This window comes from Micromys minutus (assembly GCF_963924665.1).
Source record: "Micromys minutus genome assembly, chromosome: 15".
Lineage (NCBI taxonomy): Eukaryota > Metazoa > Chordata > Mammalia > Rodentia > Muridae > Micromys > Micromys minutus.
This window is the reverse complement of record NC_137984.1, coordinates 35,789,764-35,810,299: the sequence shown is the minus strand read 5'-3', so window position 1 is coordinate 35,810,299 and position 20,536 is coordinate 35,789,764. Positions and strand designations below refer to the sequence as shown.

General features: G+C 37.2%; 1 protein-coding gene across 2 annotated transcripts in view; it reads right to left on the bottom strand.

The window, feature by feature from the left end:
• ADAD1 (adenosine deaminase domain containing 1) overlaps positions 1-20,536 on the bottom strand; it is a gene marked incomplete at both ends in the record, with an annotated part of 36,940 nt that overhangs the window by 13,518 nt on the left and 2,886 nt on the right. Inside the window, 6 exons of one of the 2 annotated variants that reach the window (XM_080929330.1) lie at positions 7,259-7,488; positions 8,886-9,056; positions 12,242-12,365; positions 13,060-13,185; positions 18,558-18,626; positions 19,894-20,061. In XM_080929330.1, the coding sequence (XP_080785456.1) occupies positions 7,259-7,488; positions 8,886-9,056; positions 12,242-12,365; positions 13,060-13,185; positions 18,558-18,626; positions 19,894-20,061 (888 nt within the window). The remainder of the gene's footprint in view (positions 1-7,258; positions 7,489-8,885; positions 9,057-12,241; positions 12,366-13,059; positions 13,186-18,557; positions 18,627-19,893; positions 20,062-20,536) is intronic. The other variant, XM_080929331.1, reaches the window with a different exon arrangement.

Below are 20,536 nucleotides of genomic sequence, written 5' to 3'. Positions count from 1 at the left end.
AGACACCAGAGAATCAAATAACCCTATTAAAAAATGGGGTACAGAGCTAAACAAATCATTTTCAGTTGAGGAACACCGAATGGCCGAGAAACCTCTGAGGAAGTGCTCGACATCCTTAGCCATCAGGGAAATGCAAATCAAAACAACCCTAAGATTCCACCTCACACCAGTCAGATTGGCCAAGATCCAAAACTCAGATGACAGCAGATGCTGGCGAGGCTGCGGAGAAATAGGAACACTTCTTCACTGTTGGTGGGGTTGCAAGCTAATACAACCACTCTGGAAATCTGTCTGGCGATACCTCAGAAAATTGGATATAGTACTACCTGAAGACCCAGCTATTCCACTTCTGGGCATATACCCCAGAGACACTTTAATACACAACAAAGATATATGCACCACAATGTTCATAGCGGCTCTATTTATAATAGCCAGAAGCTGGAAGGAACCCAGATGTCCTTCAGAAGACGAATGGATACAAAAATTGTGGTACATATACACAATGGAATACTACTCAGCCACCAGAAACAATGACTTAACCAAATTCTTAAGAAAATGGCTGCATCTAGAGAAGATCATCCTGAGTGAGATAACCCAGTCACAAAAGAACAGACATAATATGCAGTCACTGATAGTGGGATGCTAACCCCAGAGGCTTGCACTCCCCCAGAAACAACTCTCAGACTGTATGAAGTCCAAGAAATAAAGAAAACAAAAACTATACATATATTCACAAAACAAGAAGACTTTGACTATTTCCATGTTGCGTTTTGTTTTGCATGTACTTTACGCTTATTGCAACTAGTACGTTTTCAATGCATACTGTCAAGCCCTTGAAAAAAATCAAGTACTGACTAAAAAACATATTCACATGGTTTTATGTAAAATTTATTTTAATGTCTGAAAAAACAGTACTGACAAAAATGTATAATTTTAAGCAAAAAATGTTTAAAATCTTTAAAAAAAATAATAAGCTGTTAGTCTTTTGTGTAGATGGAAATATCTCAAGAAACACTTCTTGTTATGATTAATAATTTGAGTCTTATTTGTAACAGATAAGAGACCAATGTATTTTCCATGTATTTTCATGTTAAAAAAAAATAAATCTTGTTTTGAAGACAAAAAAAAAAAAAAAAAGGTTATGTTAACTGTAAACAATCTGAAGCTCACTTCTTTAATTCTCTTCATCCTACATCTATCTTAGCAGCTATTTCCACATATTTTACCAAGTCAGTACAATATAATAATAAAATTTTCCTTTAAAAATGCTCAGAAAAGGAAATAATAAAGGAATACTAGTGAATAAAAGAAACACAGGCTAGAGAAATGGCTCAGGACTAAGAGCACTAGCTGTTCTTCCCAGCATACACATAGTAGCTCACAACCTGGTGTAACTTTAGTACTAGAAGGTCTGACGACCTCTTTTGGATTCTTCAGACCCTGCAAGTCCACAGCACACAGACACACATGCAGGTAAAATACCCACATACATAAATAAACAACAAATTAAAAAAGCAAAGGACCAGTACTGATCTACAAGGAAATGGTACTTTATACAGTTCTGCCAGAAAGAATCTGCTCATTCTGTCTTAAATTTCTGGTTTCAACATGAAATCAGAATTGGGAGATCAAATAAATCTGACTGTCAGCAAAAGTCACTTAATTTTCTATGCCAATGGCCACACATTATAAGCATTATAGGACTACAATGTTCCAATCTCAGGACACAAAGCAATTCAGTAATACTATTTTTTGGTTAATAATAATAAAGCTTTGAATTCTCATAATACTGCTGAGGAAAGTAAAGGTATTCTCAAGAGCCACTAGAGCCACTCTGGCTATCAAACAACTAAAATGATGAACCCCAAGAATTGGAAAAGACTTGGATCCTGGTGGCAGCCAGAGGAAAGGTGGGGGTTATCTCAGAGATTTCATACTGTTTTGGCAACTTGTCAGTCAATCTTGCAGGAGAAACTAGAACTGAGACAAAGATGAATGGACAGACTTCAGCAGGGAATGGTAAATCATGTATGCCTTCTGTCCTTTATTTAAACCTAAGCCTCCTATCAAAGACTCCGAAAACCTTCCCAAAGCTAAAATGAAGTTTTAAATACACTGTTCTTTGCATTCACATTCCAAATTAACAAGGCTTGGAAGAATCAATATAAAGAATTGTAGGATCACTGACATGACTCTTACTGGATTTGATCCTAGAACCCACACAGTGGAAGGGAATAACCTATTCCTCCCAAGTTGTCTTCTAACCTCCACATGCCCGTATACTGTGTGACACGAACACAAATAAAATATAATTAAGTGTGAGTCACTGTATCCTCTTAGCTTTATATTACAGACTCCAAAAGGTCCAGAAAGCTTCATGTTCTTACTTATACACACAAGCCATTTGTAGGCTATACAAAACAGATCACTATTTTCATATGAGATCCACAGAGATACTGAGAGGAAAGTCTGATACAATGTTTCAAAGCCATTTTCTTCCCATTGCCTGCCTACCCCATCACCCCACCCCTGAATTGCTAGCTGCAAGATGGAAGTCACATTACAAGATATAATTTTTCTGTTCCTGTTCCAAATCACTAATCAAATATGCAAAAGAACCAATGTCTATCCTCTTATGCAACATGATAACTACAGTACGAAGTTACCTCATACAACTTTTAAGTGCCATGATAAAACTTATCAAAAGCTCTGATCACCAAATACCTGATTCCCAAAACTGCACACAAATTTCTTAGATTCCACAACACATATTATCAAGAAAAGAATCTGCTACAGAAGATTTAGAAAAATTTTAACAAAAGGATTTAAATTGACTCAAACTAAATAGATAGCAAGAACATCTGTCAACAATGAAATTTAAACAAGTACAAGAATGACTATGGGTCTGAGTAAGCAGGCATTCTCGCCCACAGTCAGCTGGGAGGTGCACCAGGGACTCTTTGGAATATTTTACAGAACTGCACAACTTTGACTTGCAATGTTAACTTGCAGGCTTTTTATTACAAATATACTTTACAGGTGGGAATATTAAGTTTTAAAAGATCATTCACAATAATATTTTAGTAACTGCAAAAGATTAGATACAATCTAGAATGTCATCAACTGATACCTGGTTAAATAAATTATAATATAGGTATGTATTATAAAACCAAAAGGATTAATAAAGAAGGTATTTACATATACATATGTAAATATTTCCAAGATCCTTTTTTAAATAAGAAAAGCAGATGTAGAAAAGTATGAATTGGATGTTACTGTTGATACCTGTGTTATCTAGAATATAAAATATAAAAAAGAATATGTTTACTGATTTCGGCAAAGCACAACTCAATTATCCATAGAAGAAAAACTAAGAAACTAAGAACAATATATCCTTTCACAGAAGTAAAATGAGTGCCTAGTGACTGTAGTGGGAGAAAGGCTTTTTGCTAAGTCTTTTAAATTATAAATCAAGTTAATATATTCTGTCTACATGTAAATAAAGCTAATATTTGCAAAACAAATGATAACCATTTTATGTTTTACAATATGCACTATGAAGTTGAACATACACATATGGAAAAGCTGGGTACAGTGTCACATGTCTGAAATCCTAGCATTTGAGAAGCAAAGGCAGGTTCAAGGCAAGTCTCAGTTACAAAGTGGGTTTGAGGTAAGCCTAGTCTACATAAGACCCTGTCACAAACAAACAAATCAGAGAGATCTCAACAAAGCAACTTAACCATGTCTCTAAAGGTCTTAGAAAAACAAAAACAAGCCAAACCCAAAAGCAATAGACAGAAAAAATCCTAAATCAATGTTATGAAATAAAAAAATACAAAGAATCAATACAAAGTTGATTTGGTGATCAACTCTTCACCAAAGTAATTAAAATACTCAATATAATAAAGAAATAAAAACAAAGCTCATTAGGGAATACTCTGATTCCTAAATGCTGGAAAATTTTAAAGAAATGGAAGGTTCCTGGACACATGGACACACACACACACACACACACACACACACACCACCTGACACACAGACTAGAAGAACAGAAGGCCAGAACTAAACCCACAAAAGCTTTTGACAAAGTCTTTTTAAACAACTGTTTTTTAAACAACTGGTATGGAGTAATTAGCTATCTAAATGCAACAAAATACAACTGTGTAAAAGAATCAATTCAAAACAACAAAGATCAACATAAGATCTGAAACCATGAAACATCTAGGGGAAACATAAAACAGTTTAACATGTAGGCATAGGCAAGACCTTCCTTTAAAACACCCCAGTAATTCAGGAAAGAATTCCAAGAACTGACAAATAAGGTGCATGAAATTAAGAAACATGCATAACAAAATAAACTATCAGTAAAGAGATATCGAAACTGCAACCAAGACCCACTGGAAAACTCAACTTCTCTAGTGGCTCTCACTGGGTAGACTAAGCACACTGCAGAGCATGCCCAGGAGTGTGTGTGTGTGTGTGTGTGTGTGTGTGTGTGTGTGTGTGTGTGTGTGCATGCTTATAGGATTTCTTAAAAACATTTAGTGATATAGAAAGAACATAAAGATGAGTGGGTAGGGAGGTGGGGAGGATCTGGAAAGAACTGGGGGAGGGGAAAACATGATCAAAATACATTGTACAAATTTTTTTTCTCAATAAAAGTTTTTTTTTTTAAATACCCAGTAGGAAAATATTTATCAACTACACGGGGTATTATTATCTGGAACATTAAAAATACTCAATATTTTAATCCTATCGAAGACTCCTAGTAATAGGGGACACAGAGCATGAATCAGCCATCTTCTATAACCAAGCAAAGCCTGAAATGGAGGCACTGGTATACCAACCCAGCCAAAAAACCTTCAACCTGCAGTTCGTCCTGCCTGCAGAGACTACATTCAACAACAGATGAGCAGATACAGAGTCCAGCAGAAAAACAGTAGGTGGATCTCAGAGAGTCTTGGGGGGTGGGGGTGGATTGGAGGAGCCAGAGAGGTCAGGGACACCATAAGAACAAGGCCCTCCGAATCAACTGACTGGACTCATGGGGGCTCACAGAGATCAGGGAACCTATGGGGTCTACCCTAGAGCCTTTACATATATGTTATGTCTGTAGCTTGGTGCTCTTTGGGAACAGTAAGTTTGAGTGGGCACTGTCTCTGACTCTCTTGCCTACTTGTAGGACACTTTTCTTCTTACTGGGTTGCTTTGTGCAGCCTTGATGTGAGGATCTGTGCCTAGTCTATTGTAGCTTGTTATTTAATTGATGTCCTTAGGAGGCCTGCTCTCTTCTGAGGAGATATAGTTGGGGTGGATCTGCTGAATAGGGGAAGTGGAGACAAGAGATTAGGGAGTAGAGGGGAAACTGTAGTCAAGATGTAATTTTTGAAAGAAGAATAAAAAATAAAAAATTTAAAAATACTTAACATTTTTACACCAAATTTTCCCTGAATCATTCAAGCAATAAATGAGCAGATAAACTAAATAATTCTCAAAAGAAACATAAATGGCCAATGAATACACAAAATGTTAAACATTCTTAGCCCTCAGAGAAATGCAAACCAAATCAAGCTGAGATTCCATCTCACCTCAGTCACATACTGCTGAAGATGTTGGGAAAGAGAACACAACATAAATTGCTGGCAGGAATGTAGCCACTATGAAAGTCAGAATGGAGGGTACAAAACAAACAAAGCAAACACCTAAGACTAAACTGCAATCACCATGTGATCTAACTGTAACATCCCTAGGTATAGACTCAAAGAAATCTAAGGGTCCCAGACTTAAGTTCACATCCACACATTTATTACAGCAGTGAGCACAGTACCCAAGACATGAAACCTGCCTAGGTGCCCTTCAACAGATGAATGGAATTCAGTATATAAACATAATGTGGTTTTAGTAATGTTTTCTCATATGAAGAATCTACATTTTCATACATGCATGTATATGTACATGCACATGGTGTAAAACACACACACCATGAAAACCAACAGAGACCAATAGAGGGGAAAGGAGTTAAAAGGGAAGCAGTTAGTGACTAATAGGATATAAATATGAGCACAGTAACATGACATATACATGTAAATGCCTTGGTTCCCATTATTGTGTGTGCTAAATGACAACACATAGAAGAAAAAACCCACAGAAATAAGTATAATGACATGTGTACATGAAAATGCCACAACAAGTCCCATTACTTTGTATACTAACTTAAAAGAGGAAAATTCCCAAACTGTTTTCCAATGAGATAAAAACATTTTATCTAGAAAGTCATTCAAATATGAATCCAAATTCAACAGCATCTTCTAAGAAAGAAGTCAGTTGTGTCCTAGTTAATCAAACTCATTTGATCAATTAAAAGGATCTACATAGTGTGTTAAAATGATGTGAGGGTAACAGGCATTTAATTTCCTAGAGAAGATAAAACACAGCATAAGCTTTTCGATTTAGGAAGTTCAAAAAAAGCATCTTTTCCATAAAGAAATAGTGTTCTGTATCAGGTAAATAAAGGTGTAAGTTTAAGACAGAATAATTCTAAATGATTAGGATGTTAATTCTTGGTCTCCTATAAGATTATACAAGTCATATACTAAGCATGATTTCTAGATATGACAAAACAAATAGCTCAACAAAGCAATTATGTGTAGTGGAAGTTTTGGTTTCTTATGTTATTTGAACATGTTTTGTTTTAACCCCAAGTGTGAGATAAGAGGCTGCTTCACGGAGGGTGGTTTTCTCTGTGCACTAGCAGGGGCATCATTTTTGCCAGCTGCAGATAGTTTGATTCTGGGAACTCTAAAGAGGACTCAGAGAGCCCTGAGAGTGCCTATGGTAGTCAATGCCCTGCTTCTGCTGGTCCCTGCTGCTGTGTTTGTTGTTGCACTTGCTATTGCTGGATTGCTGTTTTGTCAGACTGCTAGAGATCATGATGATGAAAACCGGACCTCCCCCAAGGAACCCAATTCCCCCAACCAGCAGGAAGTACCCTATAGAGTTCTATTTCCCTCCCCCCTCCCCCAACCTTCTTTATCTCCTACCTAGTGTTTTGGGGGTTGGAAGAGATTAGGGTGGAATAAGTGTTGGAAGGGAGGCAGAGGTATAAGAACTTAATAGTAAAAAAAAAAAAAAAATCAATAATTATATGTGCATTTTACTTTAAGCCTCATGCATGCAAAAGCTGGTTTTATACTAGTAAGTCAAATGTGGGTTTTTTTCCCTCCCACTGAACATCCCCAAATGTGCTGAAACTCACCAACAAGTATACTGCTGATATAAACTGGCTGTATAAAGTGACTCAGCAAGGCTCCCTGTACACCAAGCACCTCCCATCTTGTCAGCTTGTCACTTGAGGACATACTGTTTACTCTATTAATCCCGTCTGCAGAACAGTAAACAGTAAGATAAATTTTGCCTTCAACAGCCACGTGGAGACTCAGCTCTTCATTAGCTTCAAACGCAGAAATAGAATGTGGATTAAGGCGTCTAGAGAGAGAAAAAAAAATTTAAGAAAAATGAAATTGTTAAAAGTAAAATGTGCATCTTCTCAAAAATTATTCTCTACCAGGTTTAATTTGCCAGTACACACTTAATTCTAATAACATGAACAGATGTAAACACACAAAAAAGTAGAAATAGATTCATCATCCCCCCAAAATAACTGCATAACAAATTACCAACTCACTAAGCTTCAGTACAATTTTCCAGTTATCAACATTCTTTATGGCTACTAATATACACTGGCAAGGTCTAGTGGTAATACACGCCTTTAACTTCAGCACTTGAGAGACAGAGGCAAACAGATTTCCATGAGTTCAAGACTAGTCCCCTTTACATAGCAAGTTCAACGTCAGCCAGGGGTATATAGTAAGATGCTATCTCAACTCCTTTACCCCTACCAAAAAGTTTAGGATCAGCCTTGATTATATAATGAATTTCTGGTGGTCTAAATACACTTGGCCCATGGGAAGTGGCACTATTAGGAGGTGTGACCTTGTTGGAGGAGGCATGTCATTGTGTAGGTGGACTTTAAAGTTTCCTATGCTCAAGCTTTGCCTAGTGTAGAAAGACAGTCTCCTGTATGCCTTTGGATCAAGATGTAGAATTCTTTGTTCTTTCAGTATCGTGTCTGCCTGCATACTGCCGTGTTTCCTACCATGATGATAATGGAGTGACCTCTGAACTGTAAGCAAACCCCAAAACTGTAAGACACCATAGTTATGGTGTCTCTTCACAGCAATAAAACCAATAAAACTAAGATAGAGTTTAAGTCTAGTTCTTCTATATGAAAGTTTTAAAAGTACAAAATAATGAGATGGGAGAAATGTATTCAAAATTCACCTTTGGTAAAATGTTAATAAAATCTAAAGTTAATTTTGTTGAATTTTATCTATTCATGAATCTTATTTTCAAAGCAATTCCTAGGATTTTTTATAAAACTAATGCCCATGGTTACTTCTAGACAGTCAGATTGGGGCAGGCTTATCTTTTTTTTTCTCACTGTTCTTATGTGTACTATTCAAACTTCACCCAACTCGATATTATGTATTCATCAAAACAATGGCATTTTGACCATACAACAGTTTTTAATCTCCTGTATTTGAATATGAATATTGCATAGATTTATTATTTCATTAAAACTTGTAAAATCTTCAAGGCAGACTTTTCAATACAATAGAAAAAGATAGTGGTGAAGCACAAGTGTCTTTTTAAAGTGGTCATGGATCAGAATGGATGGAAAGGAGGTGCTGGTCATAGTGGATTTATTGTGCCCTGAAGCCGAAAGATAACTCAAGCAGCAGAGAATATGGATACAAAGGAACTCAGAACGTACAGACAGTGATCATCCACAGTCTTTTAAAAACAACTTCCATAATACTTACAACTGTGACTTAATCTGGGCTGATCCTTTAGGCAACTGGTTCATATAGAGGTAAAGGTTGATGTTCTGTTTCAGAGTAAGAAGATTAGAAGCTGGTTCTGTACAAAAGATTGACTTTTCCATCATAGCAGGATTTTTGCTATAGAAGAGCAGGAGCTGCCTATAAAAGTATCTAAAATAAACATTGTAACTTTAAGTAATAAAACTTATTACAGATGTATCTTAGTGACTATCATAACTAATATAACTTCAGCAATGTGTCTTTATGTCCACAGCTTCAATATTGATAAGAATCTTATAATTTTAATTAATGAAAAATTAAGTCCCTCAAGAAGTCTTCACATGGGACTGCCCTGTAACTCCTATTACAGCATCTTTGCTTCATTACTACTCTGCACTGCACATTCGAGTTTCTATCATACCCTGCCAAGAACCTATTTCTCTAGGTTACTTCTTTCTTCCAGAGACAGTTCTGAAGAGTCAACTTGTTGCCCCTTTTCTTATCAAAATAAGTTCCTCCTATTTACTGACATCACTGTCACCACACTGTTTCTGTGCTGCTGAAGAACACAAGAGCACAGATACCGCACAGGGAACACTGCAGGTTGTACAACGTGTATAGCAATGCCAATCATGAGAAATACTTCACACTTTAGAGGGTCAGATAATTCCATCAGCATCAAGGAAAAGTAGACAACAATGAGTTAACTGCTATGGTCTTCCACAACACTGTGTATGTGTGTGGTATATGTTCACATGTATGCTGACAGGTGCATGCAAAGGCTAGAGTAGGATGATGGATGCCTTCCTCAGCTGCTCTCCCTCACTGTCCTCAGAAGGGCAGTTTAGGCTAGGTTAGCTGGCCATGGAGCTCCAGTCCCTAAGGCTAGGGTCAGAGGAACAAGCAGTCATGTCCAGCTTTGTATTTGAGTGCAGGGGTGTGCAAGCAGGCCCCCACGTTTGCAGAGCAAGCACACTTGCCCATTTCCCAGCACTCTAAGAACTTTTAACATTACAGAACTCTTTCCTTAATAGAGATGCCTACTTGCATTTTTTAGGTAAAACAGGTCTATCTACATTTTGTTTTAAAATATTTCAGCGAAGAAAAGAGCAACAGCGAGAACACAGAAATTAAATAAGAGCAGTAGGATTAAACAACTGCTCAAGCTGGATGCCAAAACCTACTCCAACTTGATTAAGTATTTGCTATAATAAAAATCTGTAAGAAGTTTAATGGTTTAAGAGAATCAAAAGTTGGTGTATATTACGGAAGTAACAATCCCCACTCTTCATGTTTTTATATATAGAAACATTCTTGGTGTTTTTGAACCACCTGCTACTTTTTCCTCTTGTAAAGAGCAGAAAGATTGATCAGTTTGGGGGGGGGGAATCTGACTTCAGCCCCTTTCCTCCTTTTTTTCCTCCTCCTTTTCCTCTAGAGCAGTGGTTCTCAACCTTCCCAATGCTGTGACCCATTAATACAGTTCCCTATGTTGTGAGGACCCCCAACCATAAAATTGTTTTGTTGCTACTTCATAACTGTTATTTTGGTACTGTTATTAATTATAATGCAAATTCCAGGATATCTGAATTATGGCCTTGTGGAATAATCATTTAACCCCAAATGGGTCACAAAGCAAGCGAAAGATACATTGTTTATATTCTGCTGAATAATAGTAGAGTAATAGAGGAATTCATAGCCAAAAACCTGTGCTTTTCTGGTGTTATCTTTGGATAAGTATATCTAATTTAGATGTAAAATAAGATCAAGTTTACTTTGTGTTAACATAATGTTACATTTTTCAATAAATTTAATCATTTAAAGATTATATTTCTAACTTTAAAATATCTTGCAGTGCTCTTTTTTTTAAAAGATTTATTCCCGAGTGAGGTACCTCAGGCCCAAAAGTACATGCATGGTATGTACTCACTAATAAATAAATATTAGCATATATATATGTATATATATAATCAGGAAACAATCCTCAGAACTGAAGAAGACTAACAAGCCAAAGGGTCCAAGTGATGATGGCTCAATCCCACTTGAGAGGGAGAAGAAAGCAGCCATGTGGGGGCCAAAGGGTAGGAGGGAGCTGGGTGGGAGAGGTAAGGGAAGGGGAAAATAACCAGGCATTGGGGGATGGGGGAGAAACAACACTGAAGCCAAGGGCCATAAGAAAGAATGGAGACAGGCAACCTCAGGAGGTAGGAGTTGGAGGGACCCTCCAGAATGTACCAGACACCTGGGAGGTGAGAGACTTTCAGGACTCAAAGGGAGGGGACCTTAGATGAAATGCCCTACAGTGGGGAGGGGGAACGTGTAGAGCCCACCTCCAGCAAAAAGACAGGGCATCAAGTGGAGGGACGGGGTTATCATCCCACAGTCAAAAACTCTGACCCAGAATTGTTCCTGTATAAAAGAACTGCAGGGACAAAAATGGAGAAGAGACTGAGGAAAAGGAGGTACAGTGACCGGTGCAGATTGGGATCCAGCTCAAGGGGAGGCTCCAAGGTCTGACACTATCACTGATGCTATGGTGTGCGTACACATAGGAGCCTAGCCTAGCATGGCTGTTCTCTAAGAGGCCCAACAAGCATCTGAAAGAGTCAGATGCAGATATTCACACCCAACTAATGGACAGAAACCAGGGACCTCTGTGGATGAATTAGGGAAAAGCTGGAAGAAGCTGAGGAGGATGAAGACCCCACAGGAAGACCAGGAGTCTTAACTAACCTGGACCCTGAGATCTCTCAAGACACTGAACCACCAATCAAACAGCATACAGCAGCTGATATGTGGTCAACACATATACAGCAGAAGAGTGCCTGATCCGGTCTCAGTGAGATAAGATGCACCTAACTCTCAAAAGACTTGGGGTCCCAGGGAGTGGGGAGGGTGGGGGATGGGCACATAATGGGATAGAGGGGAGAACTATGAGATAAGGAGCTGACAAGAGGGGGACAATGACTGGACTGTAAAATATTATTTATATATTATGTAGTATCCTGACTGCATATATGCCTGTACACCAGAAGAAGGCACTAGATCCACTATAGATGGTTGTGAGCCACCATGTGGTTGCTGGGAATTGAACTCAGGACCTCTGGAAGAGCAGTCAGTACTCTCAACCCCAGAGTCATCTCTCCAGCCCCCTCTTGTAGTACTCTTAAAACTTAGTTCTCAAGGAAGTCACCAAACCTACACAAGACACCATTAGCAATGTTACCACAACATAAAACTATAAAATGACTCGGATTAGAGGTTGATGCTCTTTGCTCTGCTATGAGTAAAGTTCCACTTGTGGTTACGTTGGTGTGAGAGCATTACTGAAGGCATTAGCACATCCTTCCCCTTACCTAAGGAGAGACCTTCTTGCTGTAACGACCGCGTGAGTGTCATGCAGCACCCTTCCATTCGGCTTCATGCACTGGCTGTAGTTGTATTCCCCTGTGCCTATAGCCACAACCTCATGGTGTCCGGCTGAAACAGCGGCAAGTTGTTAGTTAGCTTCCCTCCTCCCATGTTCAAGTTATCCCTTTATCTGCCTTTAAAAATAATGTATTTTTATTTATGTGATGGGTGCATGTACGTGTTTATGTTGTGAAATGTGTACAGAATTGACATCAATGATAAACTCTGTGGTACATGACTGACAAGGGCCTGTCTGCATGAATGGAATGCCAAAACCAGAAGATATTCTTTCTCCTCATTTATTATAGCATTTATCAAATAAATTTGCTTTTGCTTTTCCTCCTAAAAAGGCAGGATTACAATTAAAATTGAATTTTAACATCAAAATGTCCTCAGGAACATACATACTCTCTCATATTTTGATATTTTCTTATTTGAAAATAAAGACATTAACTTATTGTTCTCTCTTGGGTGTCTGCTGTAATAAGGGTTGATATGGAGAAGGCATTGCTCTGGTAGGGAAAGGTTTAAATGCCAGCTAGGCCTTTCACTATTCCTCAGCTCTCTGTTGGCTCTGTCAGTGCATTTTGTCTCCACCTTTGAGAATCTTTGTGTTTAATGACTCACCTATCAGAAAAGATTACTTCAAATCAATGTAAAATCACTATCTACAGAAGCCGATATATATATTATACAGTATGGGTAGAATCATTAAGATATTGATTTTTCTGTAGAGTAACATATACCAAATATAAGGACTTACCTCTTTCAATAATGAAAGCAGCCAATGAACTGCTACATTTCAGATATTGTGAGTGACTAGAAATCAGTTGACCAAATGTTTCTTTAACAAGCTGTGAAATCTTGGCATACTGGACTTGTCTCCCTTCTAGGAAAAATAAAAAGCAGTATAGTTTGAAAAGGATTGTTATTTTTCTAAGAGATGTGTTACTTTGCAGTAACATTGGTGATTTATAGAGATACATAGACAAATTTTCACGTTTTTCGTAGTTATATTAAGTTGTAAAAGAATACAAATTACAGAGCTCTGTAACTTCTTATGAAAGGTATGTCAGTACCAACCTCATTATCTGAATACCACTGTTTGTGTTTGCAGAACTCAGTCAAATATGATTCTCAAACTCATCTGAGACACAGGGAAAATTTTGCTGTACAGTACTGTATCTTAAACATTGCAACATACCACTTAATGGTAATAATCCTCCCCAACCTATGACAACCAAAACATACTCATCACAGTGTATGACAGAAAAATATGTACAATTTGCCCCTATGAGAATCAGTGCAAACCAAAAGCATTTGGACTCTTTATATAGGTTCCCCATATTCCCACAAAATAATTCTTGACCTTGAAAGACAGTTCAAATAATTTTTATTAGATATTTTCTATTTACATTTCAAATGTTATCCCCTTTCCCCCCACTGCCATCCCCTTCCCCCTCCCCTTGCTTCCATGAAGGTGCTCCCTCTCCCAACCACCCTCCCCCACCTCATTACCTTGGCATTCCCCTACACTGGGAAAATAAGCCTTCACTGGACCAAAGAAAGGCCTCTTCTCCCATTGATGGCAGACTGCTATCCTCTGCTATATATGAAATGGAGCCATGGGTCTCTCTGTGAGAATTCACTGGCTGGTGTTTTAGTCCCTGGGAGCTCTGGAGTGTTTCATTAGTTGATGTTTTTCTTCCCATGCAGTTGCAAACCCTTTCAGCTCCTTCAGTCCTTTCTCTGGCTCCTTCATTGGGATCCCTGTGTTCAGTCTGATGGTTAGCTGCAAGTATCTTCATCTGTATCAGTATGGCTCGGGCTGAGCCTCTGAGGAGGCATCCATATCAGACTCCTGCCAGTAAGCACTTCTTGGCATCAGCAATAATGCTTGGGTTTGGTGGCTGCATATGGAATGCATTCCCAAGTGAGGCAGTCTCTGGCTGATCTTTTCTTCAATCCCTGCTCCTCTATTTGTCCCTGTATTTCTTCCCATAAGTGTTTTGTTCTCCCTTCTAAGAAAGACTGAGGCATCCACATTCTGGCCTTCATTCTTTTTGAGTTTCATAAGGTCTGTGGATTGTTTCTTGGGTATTCTGAGCTTTTGGGACCAGTATCCGCTTATCGGTAAGTGCATACCATGTCTGTTATTTTGTAACTGGGTTACCTCACTCAGGATGATAGTTTCAAGTTCCATCATTTGCCTAGGAATTTTATGAAGTCATTGTTTCTAATAGCTGAATAGTACTCTATTGAGTAAATGTACCACAAATTCTGTATCCATTCCTCTGTTGAAGGACATCTGGGCTCTTTCTAGCTTCTGGCTATTATAAATAAGGCTGCTATGAACATGGTGGAACATGTGTCCTTGTTAGATGCTGGAGCTTCTTTTAGGTATATGCCCAGGAGTGGTATAGCTGGGTCCTTAGGTAGGACTATGTCCAATTTTCCGAGGAAACTCCAGACTGATTTCTAGAGTGGTTGTACCAGCTTGCAATCTTACCAATAATCTTTCTCCGCATCTTCGCCAGCATCTGCTGTCACCTGAGTATTTGATCTTAGCCATTCTGACTAATGTGAGGTGGAATCTCAGGGTTGTTGTGATTTGCATTTCCCTGATGTCTAGGGATGCTGTAGTTCAAGTAATATTAAGTGAGCAGAATCACCAGCAGAATAGTGCACATAACCAAGAATATACACCAGAGTTACACAGGAAGCTTTATTTATATTTTTAAACATGACATAGCTTAAAATTGCAAGGCAGAAAGTCCTGTTATTTTGTTCATTTACAGCTGTGCATCGCTAATGAAAGATCACTGTTGTAGCAGGAATAAGAAATGCCAAAGATCACTTAGTATAGTATTTCTCAAAGTTGGTTGTACAGCACTGCTTTTTTGTTGTTGTTGTTTTTTAAGACAATATTTCACTCTATACCAGACTGGCCACTTTTTCAGTGGCCAACATGCTTAGCCCACTGAAAAAGGTTCTTGATGCCCCATGGTGAGTACTAACGGTTTAGTAAGTGGTTCATAGTTCATTTAATATTGTCAAAGAAGACTGAGATTCTGTATTTGTGCAATGATATCTAAGAAATGTGTGACTAAATTTTTCAATAAATTTCTTTAATAATCATTATTTTCTAAAAGGCACACAAATACATTAGCAATCTCAGTATTGTGCTGAATAGATATAACTTATTTTAAGTCCATTTTTTGTTCTTAATTCAACTTTTTTATTTGCTCATATTATTAACACTGCATACTTATTACATATCAGGTGAGTTATCTTTTCAAAAAGACAAAAAATAAAAGGACAGTCACAAAATTAGAAAACTAAACCTTGAGTTAAGCTGAGTGAACTTGTGTCTCTGTAACCCAGAATTCAATATATGATTAAAAAAGAAGCTTCCATTATAAACATTTTTAATAAATCCCTTTTTCATAGAAATAAGATATAGATTCACAGGTTTCCCTCTCCAAATGCAGAACCACCACCACAAATTCACTACAGGTAATTGGAGACACAATCTATAAATATAAATATAGATCACTTAAACATAAAAACAAAACCATGTCAAAGCCCATTCTTTGTGTTTACTTAGTCTTCAACACTCAAGGTTGCTATTAATGGTTTTTCATTCATTTAATCATTCCCAGAATGAATATACTATATATGGCTTGCAATTACTTTGTGTCTTATTTTATGATATAAAAAGTACACCAAGGCAGGCAGTGGTTTTAATCTCAGCACTCAGGGAACAAAGGCAGGCCGATCTGTGAGTTTGAGGCAAGTCTGGGCTGGAGGAAAGGCAGGCCTGTCTTGAAAAGCCAGAAAAAAAAAAAAAAAAAAACAATAACAACAACAAAGTAAATTGAGTATGTTGAAGTTAAGACCAACAGAATGAGGCAAAAAATGTTTTGTTGCATATTAAAAATATCATAAAGAACATCTGAGATTCATCACTGTGCTAATAGAAGATGATAATATAGCTCCATGGTAAAGTGCTTAAAATGTATTCTTAGGTTTAATCCTGATAACCACAAAAGATAAACAAAACAACATGGTAACTCTTCATCTTAATTTAAAGATTCTTATGCATGTGTATGTAGGTGTATTTTCATTTGTGTGTGTGTGTGTGTGTGTGTGTGTGTGTGTGTGTGTGTGTGTCAGGGGAACTCATGGAGATTAGAAGTTGATGTCAGATCCCCCAGGACTGGGATTAGAGGCAGTTGAGAGCCACCTGACTTGGTGCTGCAAACCCAAGTCTCCAAGCCTCTACAAAAGCAGAAGGGGCTTTTTACTACTGAGACATCTCCCTACTCCCCCTTGATCTTAATGTTTAAAGAAATATTTCAGATAGAATCAAATCAAATAGTTACTGAATATACCTCTCAGCCTATGAGTGGAGAATAAATAGTTGAAGTGTGATTTCCTATGTATGTGTACCAGTTATCAAGAAGATGAAACAGCTTCACAAAGTAGTGGAAGTAATGAGATGAAACCATAACACAAATGATGCCTGTTCACACTGTTTCTTATGAAGATATTTATCACATGTATCTATAAGTGTGTGTGTTGGGAGTGTGTATGTAAGTGCAGGTGGCTGTAGGAACCAGAGATGTCCAATCCTCCTGGAGCTAGAGTTACAGGTAGTTGTGAGTGACCTGCTCTGAGTACTGGGAACTGAATGGAGGGTCTCACAGGAGCAGTAGGAAATCTTAACCACTGAACCACTTCCCACTCTTATATCACTTCCTGGACTACAAGTTCTTAATTTCAAGTGAAACCCACTGTCATGAATAACCTGAATCTATTTTCAAAGATAACATAGTACTGTTCTCATGCAGATATAGTCTGCTAGAAAAGTAGATAGCTTGTAGACTATTGACCACCTTGATAATTTGCCCATCAGGAAATGTTCAGTAAATTTTTGTGTGTCTCAAATCTTTTTATTTTTCAAAAGCCTTAACATTCAATCCCTATTTTAACATCATACATTTGTTTGCTCATCTTTTTTTGACATTTGCCTCCAAAACTCAACTTCCCAAACTGGACTTTAATTTTATTTTCTAAATTGTATCATTTCTGACTCACATACTATAACCAGTTTTCCCAGGGTAATGTGATCTATATATTGTTTGAAATCTATACCCTTGGTCATTACAAACATCTACAGAGGCTGATAGGAAAGGCAAAACTTCCTCCAACATTATGCAATCACCTGTGTAGCCTGAGCCTCAAGGTTATCCATGAATTTTTACACCTCACGTGGCCATACCTAATTCTTGGTGAATTTTGTCTTTTGAATGCGCTTATTTTCCCTGTCTGTCATGCAAACACATTTGAACCTTTCTCTGTCTTAAGAGGATGAACACAGCAGTAAGGCTGACTAAATGATGACAGGGGACGGGAAATTTCACTTTACAAACACCTTAAAGTCTGAAGTGTCTTTCAGACATCATCAACATACAAATTAAGAATGTCCTGCCTTCCAGGAGACAATGGTGCACCAGTCATGGACACCACTGCTATATAATACTGAATGTGACAGTGTCACAATAAAACAGTTCTGATTTAAGGAGCACTTTCTGGGTGCCAGATACTCGTGTATTTTATGCCTATCAACCAAATCCTCAGGATAATTTCATGAGGTAATTACTTTAGTAGCAATTTTTAAAATAAAGAAATTAAAAGTATAATGAGAATGAATTAGTCCATAGTCAACATAACTTCAACTGTATATAAACACATATATGTATATATATATATTTTTTTAAAGATGTATTTCCTATTTTGTCTGCATGTATATATGTACATGCCTTATTAATTTACCTCCTTATTAAAAGGACCTGCCCTCCAACTATTTTGTGTCCCTCTGACAATTGAGCCAAGGTTCTCACACCACGTGTGCAAGTTTTCTACCACCAAGCTATACCATAGACCCCTCTTTCATTTTTAGACAAGACTTGCTAAACTGACAGGCCGTTTGGTGGAGTGGAAAGCCTTACATTTATTATCCTCCTGCATCAGCTCCCAGAACAGCTAGGATTTATAATGGTCATTTCATTGGAACTGGCTCAAATCCCTTTTAAATCTTTCCTCTCAACCCCATTTCTCTTCTACAAGCAATTTTTGAGGGGAAACTTCTCTTTTAATAGAAACATGAAAGGTCTGAACAAAATGTTAAAGCCTATCTTCATATCTGTGCACTGTAAGTATTCAATGGGTTAATCTTCTACCAAGAACATTACCTACCATATTGTACTTTTGAAATGTATGCTGCTTCCGGAGTAACAACAGGTTCTGCAGGAATAGGAGGAGGTCCTGAAAATAAAACAAAAGCACAGGAAACAATAAAATGGCAGTATTTTAAAGAGCTGAGTGATAGCAGCTCTTTACTATTCTGCAGTAACAGTAACCCAAAAATGCAACAAAAACAAACAAGAATCTAAGACTAGCAACATATAATGGCTACAGTCTTTGTACTGTTCCTCTAGCTCTGTCATCAACTGCTGCTTGCCTCACACTGACCTTCCTATTTTGACAACAGTTTTCCAAACTAATTTCTGCATTTTCTTATCTTAACAGCAATTTAGCTTCCTTTGTAAAAGTGGCAACATTCTGAAAGTAGACTTATTTCAGATTCTTAGGAACAAATTTCTGTTTATAATAATACTATGCAAAACACTTCAACATTTTATCAAATTAAGTAAAATTATTTAAAATATTGTCATCAAGCTTTTAATAGGACAATGCTATAAATTTTCTAACAGGTTCAGTCTGAGTCTTTATAAATGTTTTCCAGCTCAGTCCTAAAAGCTAAAGAGCACATGAAAAACAAGAAAAGTTCATGACATTATACCAGAGGGATACAAAGAAAATAAATCAGAAAAGACTCTAGAAGCTAAGGTTTTTAACTTAATTAAAAGAAGGCAGAAAGAATACCTCTAGACTAATTTTAAGATGAAAAACTAGTTAAAGGTATAGAAACAAGCAAGGAAAGCATGGTGCTGTTACCTGAGACCTCACAGTAGAGAAAATGCTAACTAGAGTTAGACCGTACACCTGGACTTGAGAAGAGCAAGTTGAAATCTCAGAAGGAAGGATTTAAAACCTATTTACTCAAGAGAGTTTGGCTCAAGCAGAAAGAAAACCAAAGACATTAAATTATGCTTATGAACAAATAATCTCAATAAATAAAACTGTACAAGGAAAACTTCATTGTAAAATACCAGGGGAAAATAGCCAAATGTTTTGAAAAGGAAAAAAATTAAATTAGACAATCCACATATCTATATTTCAAAACTCATTCCAAAGCTATGTAATCAGAAAGATGTAACAGTAATCAAAACAATGTATTATTGTAAGGGCAGACACAGAGGTCAAATTGCCCAGAGAGACAAAGTGAGTGCTGGAAAAATGTGATTATATCTTTTGGTAATAAAAATACAAAATAATTGTAACTATGAACATTTCAGCAAACAGAAACTGAAATGTATTCAAATCCTATAATCTTGCAGTTTTAAAGTAAGCCGTTCTTGACTCCTTCTGGAAAACAACACATTGAAACATACACATCGGTTGCATTTACCTGCTGGTTCTAAAACTCTTGGCTCAGGCTCATCCAACTGTAGAAGCTCATCAAGAGCTAATTTTGCTGCATTGGATCTAGATTCCTTTTTATTTTGTCCCAGTCCTGTTTTATACTGAATACCATCCACCACAGCACAAAAAGCAAAATATGGTCCCATAACATTTCCTAGAAAAAAAACCCAGAATGAATGCCACAGTAATTCACAGCAAATTCTTGCAAGTCATGCCTAAATGTTAGTACAATATTCCAGTTTAAAATTCTGGAAAACTATTTAGTATTAAAGGAACTTCTTTTAGTGTAAACTCAACTCTTTGTAAACCAAGTAGGGATTAAAATTAGTTAGATTAGCCCCAAAACTAGCATTATAACTGCAGCCAATGGATTTAAGTAGCTGCATCTGTTGCAGACACAATGCAAGCAATAAAGACCGCGTCAGAAAACAGTATAATGTATGGCAATGGTTAGCATTCACATATTTACTGAAGAGGTAGAAAAATACTTGAAAACTTCTAGTTATAGTCATCTTTAAAATTTCAGTATTCATAAAATTGAATTTCTCTCATCTTTCTAATGCCCTAAAATTTTAAATGTTCTAAAATATAAGGGATCCTTTGGAAGAAACTTGGTATAGCCATTAAGG